Source organism: Brienomyrus brachyistius, chromosome 14 (assembly GCF_023856365.1).
Source record: "Brienomyrus brachyistius isolate T26 chromosome 14, BBRACH_0.4, whole genome shotgun sequence".
In the NCBI taxonomy this organism is placed as follows: Eukaryota; Metazoa; Chordata; class Actinopteri; order Osteoglossiformes; family Mormyridae; genus Brienomyrus; species Brienomyrus brachyistius.
In genome coordinates, this window is record NC_064546.1 from 10,134,977 (window position 1) to 10,146,989 (window position 12,013).

Here is a 12,013-nt window from a genome sequence, read left to right on the forward strand (position 1 = left end):
TTAAATAGTTGATCATTTAAAATCACTCCACACATCTATTGGTATATAAAATACCAGTACCAAAGTTCCATAAAGTTATGTCGGTCACAAAACACCTTAACAAAATCAGAAAAAAATGTTTTATTTACAAACAGATTAAAGACATAGCTTCTGCCTAATGTACAATAAAACCTTAAAGGCAGATATTGAAGCAGGTTCATGAGATGAGAATGGCCTTCAAACAGGACTGTGTGAGTGTGTGTTTCTGTACATGACAGTCGGTGCTTATAAGGTGGTCAATAATTCTTCAAACTAAAAATTTTTTTTGACAAAACCAAACAAGGACTGAGAGCTTCTAAGTTCCACAAACCAAAAGTTCAATAAACCCATTAGTCCTGTGACCCTAACACTAACCACAACCTCTTGAGAGAACTATTGTTAAGCAAACCTCAGATGAATAGCAATATAACTTCACATTTCGTATAGATGACAGCCATTTATGTGGTAATATAACTTCTGGCTACTAAACTGTAGTATGGATGCCCATCAGTGACCATGTCTTATCACTGTCACATAGCCACCAAAGTTAGTTTCAGTGCTAGACTACTAAGTGGCAACTGAGACAGACAGGAGACGAAGGAAGCCATTTCGAACCCCAGTAAGAATAAAGAAGCTGGTGTCGAAACAGAAAGCTGAAGATTCTGGAAGGTAAAAGCCAACGGTCATCAGCTGACAGAGGGCTGCAGTGTACAAGTTGTAGAAAATAAGCTGAAGTTAACTGTATTCAGTGAAAATCGTGAAGTATGACGACTGTGGTAGTTTCTGTAGAACAACCACTGCACAAAAATACTTAATACTGAGGATAAGCCACCAGTGTCTTTCTTCATACTTACAGTTATGATTTCAGTGTTTGGCTATATGCTGAAGGAATGTGGGAGCAGACATTCCAGAAGAAAGCCTGATAATTCAACATGATCATTAGCACATGGCAGATGTTTTATACAAGGCAGATGAATGCGACTTCTCAGAAAATCTCAAAACAAGCATGTATTTCTGATATTACTTTAGATCATCATTCCATTTAAAGCACCCCTTTAGATTAGAATGTACATTTAAGGTATTACTATTACAATCACGACACATATCTCTTTCATGTATTTAAAACTACAAAGTACAAACACCCACTGTATCCCCCTCAATACCAATAACACCCAAACTATTTTTCCCTGTTCCTGTCACTTCCAGACTGCTAAAGTGGTTTCTTTTCTTCTGAAAATGCTAAAACAATATCGGAAACAAAAACGATCAAGGGCAGACTTAAATATTCTGTACTTTTACACGTTTCCACCAGATGAAAGAACACTTTCTCCACATCTCACGTATCTAACTGCAGGAGTAGTAGTTTTCTCAAATAAAGAGCAATATAAACAAATATAATGTTGCTCTGAGTGTGACAACAAACAAAATGAATATTTCATAATAGCAGTCGATGTCAGGAGACAACACTATCACCAGTGTTGTTCATTTTTATTGGATCATATCACTCTCTTTGGTTTCCCCCAATTGCATAAACAAGGTATTTGGAACCAAAACAGAACAGCCTGACAGACGTTTCTTGAATCTCTTCTTAGGCTCCTGCTGTTCAGTGCTCCTCTGGTCTTTAAACATCTGATGATTAAACACAGTCTCTTCTCTGCCACATTTCTCCCACAATGCCTCACATTTCCCTTCACCTCAAATGTTCTCTAGGCCAGTTTCACAAGGACAAAAAAAAATCGTGTCACATCTCAAATGCTGAAATACACAAAAAGCCAAGCGCATGCTACTTCTGTGGTACCAAGCGCATCAGCATGCCGATTAAGACTGCAAACTTTAAGCATTTATGAGACCCACCGACAATCATGATGATGAGAGTCCTTAGCAAAAAAAAAATTGGTAAGGCAGTGTTTTGCTGAACAGGGATTTACAGAAGTGTTGATTAAATAAGAAGGCTACAGACTTGAAATTAGCATTTATTTCCTCCCTCTAGAGCACAAACGTGACTGACGAGAGAGCAACATCACCACGGCGTGTGTAAGTGGCCGCTCCGCAGCCTCCTAGTCCCAATGACGCCGCCAACAGAGGGCACCCACCAGGACAGCGTTTATGTCGTATGGAGATCTTCCCGATGCAAACTATGCTTACTGCCAAAGCCTTCCAAGCATGACCTTCCACTTATCTAGTGTAGTAGACTCTGTAGTAGACGCTTTTTGACCTCCAGAGTGAGTACGAGTTGTCGAATTTGAGCAGATAAATGCCTCGGCCCGGGTACTGGTGGCTCCCGGCATAAACCTCCTCGTGGCAGTCCCTCCTGTACACTGGCACTATCTCGTCCACCTGAGGTTTACTGGTGTTCTTCTGGGTCTTCTCTTCCTCATTCTGACCTTCACCTGTGAGCAGAACAACATGTCCATTGGCATTCTCTTCTGTGTATTTGACCTCACCTTTGAGCAACCTGTTCCTAATTCCAGACCACTCCTAATTTTCTTTTCAGAAGAGCTTGTCAAATTACATGGGTTAAAATGAGCTATTTAGGGTTTGTCACTAAGAATCTGAGTCACCATTGAGTTGCACAGGTGCCAGCATTGAAAGCCATTGAAAATTTACACAAATACATGACATGGGCTTTTACTTTCAAGAACTGGTAAGGGTGCAGGTTTGGTAGATGGTCTAAAGTCCCTCATTAATTGAAAAGATTAACACTTTAACAGTTTAACATGATTGACTCAGATCAGCAGCGCATACATCAGCTCCTGTAATGACAGGGGTAACTACAGCTACATGCAAGGATTCTTAACATGCAGGAATATATATATATATTTTTTTTTTAATAGTTGCATGATCAAAAAATAGATAAAAAAAGGCTGTTAGCGAGTCATAATGTCCTCATTGAAAAGGTTAGCATAAGAATTTAAACCTATTTTGCAATATTTGTGAATAAGTGTAAATATGTGATCTTTACCCAAAATGTTTTATAAATACTTGAATATAATCATGTCATGAAAGGACCCTTCAAGTAAAGCTAAAAGCTAAATTATCTGCTTAGACAGACAATCTAGATTTCCTTTTTCTGAAATTTTGTGGTTTAGGTACATAGTGGTATATGTACATATGGCAATGTCTGATGCATGGGAATAATATACTACAGACCACAAAAAATAATCAAGAGAACATTAAAAAATAAACAAACACTAAAAAACAGTAGCGACCAGCAATCAGAGGAACTCACCCTCATCATCCTCGTCGCTGGACTCACTGACGTGGACACTCACGGCCGCATTGGAAGAATCTGTCCACTCGAAGTAGACACCAAAGCCGATGTCATAGTAGTCAGTAGCAAACTCCCAGAAAAGGTAGGAGCCCTCCTCGTGTGTGGGCACCCGTACTGTCACCACCTCACCCCGGCCCACCGTGATCACGGAGTCCACGTCCTGCCGGATCTTCTCCTTGAAGTCCTTGATCTGCGGACGTGTCCACATGGAGGGCGCTGTAATCACTGGAGCCGGGGCTGGGGTAGCATGGGGTAGAACCAGTGTTAGCCCCTACTCCCAGAAAACTCTAAGTTAGTAATGTGCTACCGCATTGAAAAAAAAAGAAAAAAAAATTCTTCAGATAGAAAGTGGAAACCCTAAATGCAGAAGCACTTGTGTTCTGTATGTTATACTTGATGGTAATGTTTCAAGTGGTGAAATAAGCTTGCAGTATTTCCAGTTTTAGATGGCAAAGATTTTTGGCAGAGTTTACAGTACACAGCTCCAGTCCTTTACACTTTGGATTTTCTACTGTTTGTGTATCCTTTATACATAATATCTAATTTAAATAATTTTTAAAAGATGTTGTGGCTGCTGAGTCATTTTCTTCAGACACCAAATTTTTGTCCGAGTGTATGCTTCTCTTCCGTGATATTACCAAAACACTAACATGTGGCAATGTGGCATGCTCAGCTAACTCAACCAACCTTGCTAACTCAATCAACCATGCTAACTCAATCAACCATGCTGTGCATTCGTTGGGCATAGATTACTAGTTCTTAAAATACTACCACATGACTGGCTGACACTGCGTTTATTTCTGCAATGTGATAGGCTGATGTGTGGTAACAAGCGCAGTTTTCCCAAATTTCTCATTTTATTACCATTTGAATTGACAGGAAGTCCATATATTGTTCATATTACATCCCGCTGATGATGACGACAGGATCTAAGCAAACTGCCCCAAGTTTGAATTATCCTGTAAAGCTTTAAGCACTAGGATGTTGGAAGCAGTATGCTAGATGCATCCTGATTTACGCTTTGTTTCCCGAAATATCTTCTGTTCTACACAGACTGGGTAAGCAGGTTTTTGACTGACAGACTGGGCAGCTGGACTATGTAAGGTTAGGCAGGAAGGGTCACTGTGACCTTTTGGTTGACCTGCCATGCCAAAATGAGCATGAACTTTTGGCCACAGCATTTGACTTGGGACCTACGTGTGCCTTGAGGCCCATTCTCCAGCAGGTCTTCTGCAGCCTCCAGCTCCACGTCCCTGTCTGGGCTCTCGGTGGGTGTCCCGGCCTGCCCATTGACCGTGTGGCTGTCTCCAGGCAACAGGGGCGGGCCACTCAGCCGACTGTCTGTCACAGCTGACGCAGGTGTGGCCTCCTGCTGCTTCTGTAGGGCAGCCTGTTAGGATAATTCGTTTTATGCAGCGATATCCCCACAGTAACCAACACGTGCCCCAACACTATTAGCCAGGTGGACTCCAGGAACCAAAAGAACATTATCTATGTGTCAACTAGTTTATTAGACACAATAACAGATCAAATCCCATACCTTGCAGACCGATATCACCATTAGGCCATTGAGCAAAGCCTTTAACCCCAACAACTCCGGGGACTAGCTAAGCTTGCTCTCTGCTCCTAACTGGTACGCTTTAATCTGAACCAGTATAGTAACTGGTAGTCTGAACCAAATAAATAAAATAAACTACAATACCTAATAGGCCTATGCAAAAATGTGCAGAGGGAAAAGAAGTTTGTTCCTAATAGTTAACGATCCCCAATATATCCCGATAAGTGCACAGCTTCGTGGCCTTGAGGACCCCCTCCCGCGTCCCCCTGTGTACCTGCTGCTGGGCCAGTTGCACCTGGTACAGCTGCTGCATGTACTGCTGGTAGTGCTGCTCCTGCAGCTGCCGGATCAGCACTTGCTGCTGGTCAGGGTTGCCGGGGTACTGCTGGGCAGCATACTGCTGGAACTGCACCGCCGTCTGGGCGTTCAGCGCCGCCATGATCTGCTGCCTGCCAGGGGACCCGCGCGCAGAGAGTCGGGGGCCGTCTCAGAAGCGTTCGGAATGAACTCGCCCAGGGGGGGCCTGCGTCAGACCCAGTCACAGGCGCGTATCCAAAGCACGCTTATTTGACAACTTGAAATCTCCAGTTTTAAAATCCAGAGAGGCCAGAATGATCGAGACACAGTTTCCAGTATTTGCAATCTGTCAAGTGTTAGTGTCAAAACTCCACAATAAATTCTTAGTGCTTTAATGTTAATTGACACGTTAACTAAAAACACTATGAGCATTTCTTAAGCGTTCAATGAATCTTTAAGGTTTGAAGAAATAAACAGTTTAAAAAGTGAAATTGAGGATTGAGATCAAATTAGCTGAATGACAGAAGAATTAACATGACACATGTTTTTCTAATATTGCAGCTCTATGCTCATCACCTTAATAACAACCAGGGTTCTGGGACAGAAGTGATCATTTCCTCAATTATCCAAAACAACTTTGAACAGAGACGAGAGTTACAATGTACTTCTACTCCCTGGGATCACATGACTTTTGTGTTATTAGCACAATGCTTTGCTAGTTGGGCTACAGGAGCTGTCATACAAGGACTCACTTCTGCTGCTCCATGCGCAGTCGCTCTTCATCAGCTTGCCTCCTCTCCTCCTCCTCCTGCCGCAGCCGCTCCTCCTGCTCCCTCCACAGCCGCTCCTCCTGCAGTCGCCGCCGTTCCTGCTCCTCCTCCTCCAACTGCTTGCGCTCCTGCTCCTCCTGCCTGGACAAAAAAAAGAAAAAAAGAAAAACAGGAGTCAGCAGAGGGCAAAATAAATATGAATTAAACATGGCCAGGGAATGGAGTACTCCAAGGTTTCAAGACCTTGACAATCGTTGTTCTGTTTTTGCATTTGATAGCTGAACCGTAAACTGTACCTCTTCCTTTCCTGTTCCTCCTTCTCTATTTTGTGCGAAGTGACGTAGGGCGCAAATAAATTGCAGCATTTGTTCAACAGCTTCACAAACTCCACCATAGCATCTTCCTTTGTCATGTTGCCCAAGGCGGCCCATTCTTTCCTGAAGGAGCAGCAAACTCAGTTAACAAGGCATGTAGAATGAATGATCCCTTCCAGGTGCCTCCAAGTGCTTTCGCTAAAATGATCAAATCTCTGCCATTTTTACCTTTTAATAACATTTCTCCTGCTCAAACAAAATCAATTCTCATTTCAGAACTGTTCATAATTTTGCTGATGTATAGGAACTTCCAATTTGTTTTGATATCATATTTTCCATTGTTGCACACTGAAACATTCATCAAAAATCCTCTAAATAAATATGGAAAAACTGGGATATTGTATTTGGTTTTCATCCTAAATTTAATTAAAAGGAGAGTAAAAGCTTAGGTTGAATCCACCTAACAAATAAAATAAAAACTGTATCCATAGAATTATTAAACATAACATTAAATGTCATAAAATCAAATAAAATACAGCATTTTATGTGGTAGTGCATAAGTGCAAGTAGAGTGCAAAAATAATTCAGGCATGTATGAAAAAGATCACACAATAGCTAAAGTGAAGAGATACATTTTAAACTTTCTGTTAAAAATATGTTGCAAGCTAGCTTCGCTGATGTCTATAGGTAGTGAATTCCATATTTTAGAGGTGTAATTGATGAATGCTGGTTTACATACAAAATAATGGGAAAATATTTTTTACTTTTTTCTTTGACTCCCAGGCAAGGCAATAAATAAACCAGTAGCTTGCAGCTCACTTTATTTTTAAAAACTTGTGATCATGGTGATAAGCGTTACCTTCGGTCATTTCCCAGGACATCAAAGAATCCTACTTCTGGGCAAATGTCTGGATTGAATGTGCCCAGTAAGACCTGTTTGTGAAGGGCAACAAGGTGGAGTTTTTCCTCATATGTTGGATGGAAAGCTTTGCCATCTTTCTCTTTTGGAGGAAGGAAAGGAAAAAAGAACATTTATTCATACAATTCTAATTAACTGTCCTTTTAAAAGTTCAGAACAGCATTCCCAAATCTTGGAACTGGATAATAATCCAATCAGTCATAATCCAATACAATTTGCAGATTCCCCTGCTCATCATGCACCTTAATCAACTAATTACCAGGTTTAGTAGGTGTGTCTGAACAAGGAAATCTACAGTGCGCAAACTGGTCCTCCAGGACCAGAGTTAGGGAGCCCGAATATAGAAGCGTCTACGTTACATTACCATATAATTACAACAATGATAATACCATAAAGCAGCAAAGTAAGTTGGTGTAACTGTAAATAACCCTCCCTTCACTCACTTCCATGTAACTTAAGTGTCTTATGCTTATATTTTCTGTGTACTCCTTATCCAGTAAATTATCCAGGCTTTGTTAATCCAGTTAAACTGGTATAAAAGGTAAAGATATGTTACAATTACATTGCGGCGCATAATCCTCAGGAATTTGGTAATATCCTATAAAGCTATAATACAGCATTGTTACAACAGATACTTCCATGCCATACATTTATTTTTTATTAAAAGCAACACTGTGATGAAATTCATTTTAATCTCTTAGACAAGGTACGTTTCTGAATTATTACAATAAGTCAGTCTCTGATCAAGTCTACTCGCACATATTGATGTTTAAGAAAGGAATTCCTCAGCTTATTTTCTGTGGAGCATGCAGGTGGGAGCCACATACACAGTAATAAGTGTTGCCTGATATTAACAAATACACGAGTGTGATCTGAAGCATTGGTATGTCCATAGGAGAACGTCAGGTCCAGATGGCCAACAAGATCAGGTGACATCTGGTAGCAATTGAAAATTATAGACGCTCTATGTTTTACGATTGTTCAATGAATGATATTTCGACGTTACACTGGTGTGATAGCAATGCACATTCAGTACTCGGCTTCGAATTTCGATCTCTTCCCATGCGAAGAATACTTTCTACTGATGCTGGGCGACAGCAGCAGCCAATCAGCCACGCTTCCAGTCTCTCTACATTGTTTAATGTATTGCATGGTGTTTTTTCTTCCTCTCAGTTTAACCAACAGACTGAGTGAGCCAAGCGGTCGACCCTCATCCAGACTCCTTTTTTTGGGGAGAGCATGTGGCTCAGCGGGCTAAGTCTCTGTGCCTGTAATCGGAAGGTTGTCAGCTGGAGTCCAGCGTCGGCAAAATAGCCACGTCTGCAAGGCCCTTAACCCCCAGCTCCATTGGCGCCGCTACGGGTGGTTCCCTTACGCTGCCAAGCTTAATCTCACCTGCATATGTGTCAGTGTGTCATAGAGCGCAAGATGGGGTAGGCGAAAAGAGAATTTCCCCATGGGGATCAATAAAGCGTCATTATTATTATTAAATGAACCTGTACTCATTTATTTACTTTTCAATCACTGGTATTTAATTACTTACAGTAGTTTTTTTAAATCAGTGACAGTTATTTACTTATATCATATTCGACAATATCTTCCAATTACAGTGGGTTCATCAGAAGGTAATCCCACTGTACGTGTAGGAACACCCGTATAATAAAGTTTTCCTTTTTTAGGCAGACAGGGGTAACACAAAAACATTACACAGATGAACTGACAAGAGGAAACAGACATGTAGCAGTTAAAAGTCTTTGCTGCTTAACAAAAGTACAGAGAAATTGCTGTCAAGGAAACACAGATGGATCAAATGCTTAGTAATATAGGGCAGTGTGGCTCTGTGGATAATAATTCTGTGTCTCTGATCAGAAGATTGCCGGTTCAAATCTCCAGGCAGGCAGAGTGATGTCACTGTTGGACCCTTGAGCAGGATACTTAACCCCAAGTACCAATATCTCCAGGGATACTGGCTGACCCTGGTCTCTGCTCCTCACTTGTATGTCGCCTTTGGACCAAAGTCTGGGCTAAATACATAAATGTAAATAATAATCCAGATCGCCTGACTCTCCTTCCTGAGTGACAAAGCAGGCCCCAGCCTCTCGTATCTCACAACAGCAGTAAATGAACTGTCTGCCACTGAATCAACTAATTAAAAAAAAAAAAAAAAAAAAAAAACATTCCGCTACAGGCAGCAGGCCACCTGCCACATCCTCATTATGCAAGTAATGCAATAAGCAAATCAGCACAAGCAGTGGCGCAAATGAATGGTACAAAATTAGAGCAGGCAAGGCAGGCCTACTCTTTAACGCAGGTCCTGGAGGCGTGGCCCGTTTTTAGGAAAAGCACCCATACCTGAAAAACTAGGCATCGTGCACTGACTAGTACATAATACCAACTGCATTAAAAGAAAAAACAATGACAATAGTGATTCCAAGTGGAGCAGTCATAAATATGTAAGGTATGGCATGCTACACCGCACCGTGTACTTGTAAATCTTAATAATCAATGATTACACTTTAGTCTACAGACCAGAAACTTTATAGTTAAAGTTACTTAGTCTGCAGAAAAAGCATGCATGCATACACAGAAATAATAAACACACTCTTAAACCAGTCTTGGAAATTTTTTAAGCAACCCTATTATCTATAGTTGCACAGAAGATCAGTATATGGAGTACTGCAAGAAACTGCAGGGGGGGTAAAATCACTTCCCATTTGCAAAAACAGTTATTCTAAAACAATGCTAATGTCTACTTTATTTCCATATAAAACTATGTCAATAGTTATCAGAAATCAAAAGCAGATGTATTTGATCATTAAAAATCATACTGCTGGATTAGCCACACATTGAATTACTGCGTTCAAGAAATAAACATCTTCTGACGGAAGTGAAATTTCACTTAATTGCATGACCATGGCATTAAACAAAGACCAACGCTAGTCAGGAATGTAAGGAAATTCATTCCACTGCTAACACCACATTAGTGAGATCTAGGATCTTCAGGAGACAAATCTTGCTAAGCAACAGGTAAAACAATTGGTTCTACTGTTTCTCCAGTTATCTGGAGGGCTTAGCTCACATAAAAATAAGACAATAATGTTCTTATTGGCAATAGGAAAAACCAGCAAAGATATATTTAGCATACCATCAAGTTTGCATCTCCGGGCATTACCAATACCAAAAACCTGCGGCACAACGACACTCTCTAAAAAAACGGGGGTTGGGGGGGGTGTAAGCAGTCAGAAGATAAAGAAAGGCTCGCTTCTTTCAATGCCTGGATTATGCCCTCTTCTGGTTGTACTAAGAACTACATAAACATTCTTCAGCATATGCCTGTGACGAAGTGGTGTATGATGGAGTTCTCAACTAATTTGAGTGTTTTTGCCTTTTTAGTACTCGTCCTGAAGGTAGCCTCATAAAAAGCATTATATCCATGCAAAAACCCTGTTACAGGAGATACCCAATCAACAAAACCAAAGGAAAAAAAAATTAAAATAAATAAATGAAGTTCAAAAACTTTGAAAATGAAGTTTAAATGATCTTCACAAAAATTACATTAAACATTCATAAAGATGAACGGGTACTCTATTTTAATAAAGCACGTCTCAGAAAGTGTGCCAAGGCAAAGACATCAAAATGAGTGGAAAATTTAGTCTGCAAAACCACAGAAACCAGAAGACCCTACTTTATACGACTCCGATTACAAGTTAAAATTAACACCATTTCTGCTTTAACCTTCATTGTTTTAACAAATTACTCCCTAAACTCAGTCGTTCCGTTTCAGATTAGTCTAAATTAATTTCGTAACGAGAACATGCGAGCAAACGTTACTTTGCGGTTTGATTAGCAAAAACATTTTTTATATTTAACAGGTACACAACCCTCCAGTGGAAATACCTGTCAAACTCGGTCAGACGCAATCAACTAGTTTCAAACGCCAATGAGTGACTCCAGATCTGTAGCAGCAATTATCAACCTGACAATTACTACTACTATTGTAATCAACGGTTCAGTTTAAAAAATAGACTAGTGTTAAATTTTCAGACATCTGAAAACATCAAACGAGTGCACACAGGATTTTTCTATTCATTAAGGTGTCAACTACATGCCGATGTACGAAACACCCTCTCCTGGCAAATGTGCCTAATTAACTAATCACAATGAACTGTGATTATAGTGCTCGTCTTAGCAACACGCTATACCTAATAAAAACCAACAAGCTATATTTGCTTGTCTGTTTTCCCAGCAAAATGAAGTGTAATTCAAGTCCCTTGCGCACAATTACCAAAAATTACCCTAGTTCGTTCTCTACTGCAGATTGAAGAAGTCAACTAGAAAAACCCAGCGCGTTGTCTATAATGACAGTAAGAAAGTGGTAATACCTTTAAAGAATTGCAGTGCCAAATTATATAGCTCCTGGAGAGTAAAGCCCCATTTCCTTTCCACGGTTCTGGCAGTTTCGTCCACCTCTCCATCCTTCTCCCCAGAATGACTCTGAACTTGGTTACCACTGTCGGGTAAGTCAGTCTTCGAGCTTCCGCCGTCGTCGGGTTCGACTTCTGCATCGGGACTCAGTGTCAAGCCGTCGATTGAGACTTCCAGACGACCGGAGCCGCCGGCATTGCGATCTGGAGCCCGCACCTCCATCGCCATCCTGACTAATGTCAACCGGGGTGGCCACGTACCTACTTCCGACCAGCTCGCGCCGGAACTTCCGGCTGGCGCGGAGGCTGGGAGCTCTGGTAGTGCGCCGATAATACGCGCATACAGAAACATTAATAGGAGTACTGAGAGTTGTATAATGTCGAATATTATAGTAAATGATAAATTGAGACATGAATTCATTGAGTTTCTTAAAAAACGTGA

General features: G+C 40.8%; 1 protein-coding gene across 1 annotated transcript; it reads right to left on the reverse strand.

The window, feature by feature from the left end:
• Positions 1–105: 105 nt before the first annotated feature.
• Positions 106–11,846, reverse strand: LOC125707532 (Golgi resident protein GCP60-like). The gene is made up of 8 exons (XM_048974759.1): positions 11,530–11,846; positions 7,088–7,229; positions 6,211–6,351; positions 5,897–6,055; positions 5,122–5,296; positions 4,487–4,679; positions 3,248–3,526; positions 106–2,408 (listed from the first exon to the last, which is right to left on the reverse strand). The coding sequence occupies exons 1-8, from the start codon at positions 11,798–11,800 to the stop codon at positions 2,194–2,196; spliced, it is 1,575 nt and encodes a 524-aa protein (XP_048830716.1). The 5' UTR covers positions 11,801–11,846; the 3' UTR covers positions 106–2,193.
• Positions 11,847–12,013: the final 167 nt, after the last annotated feature.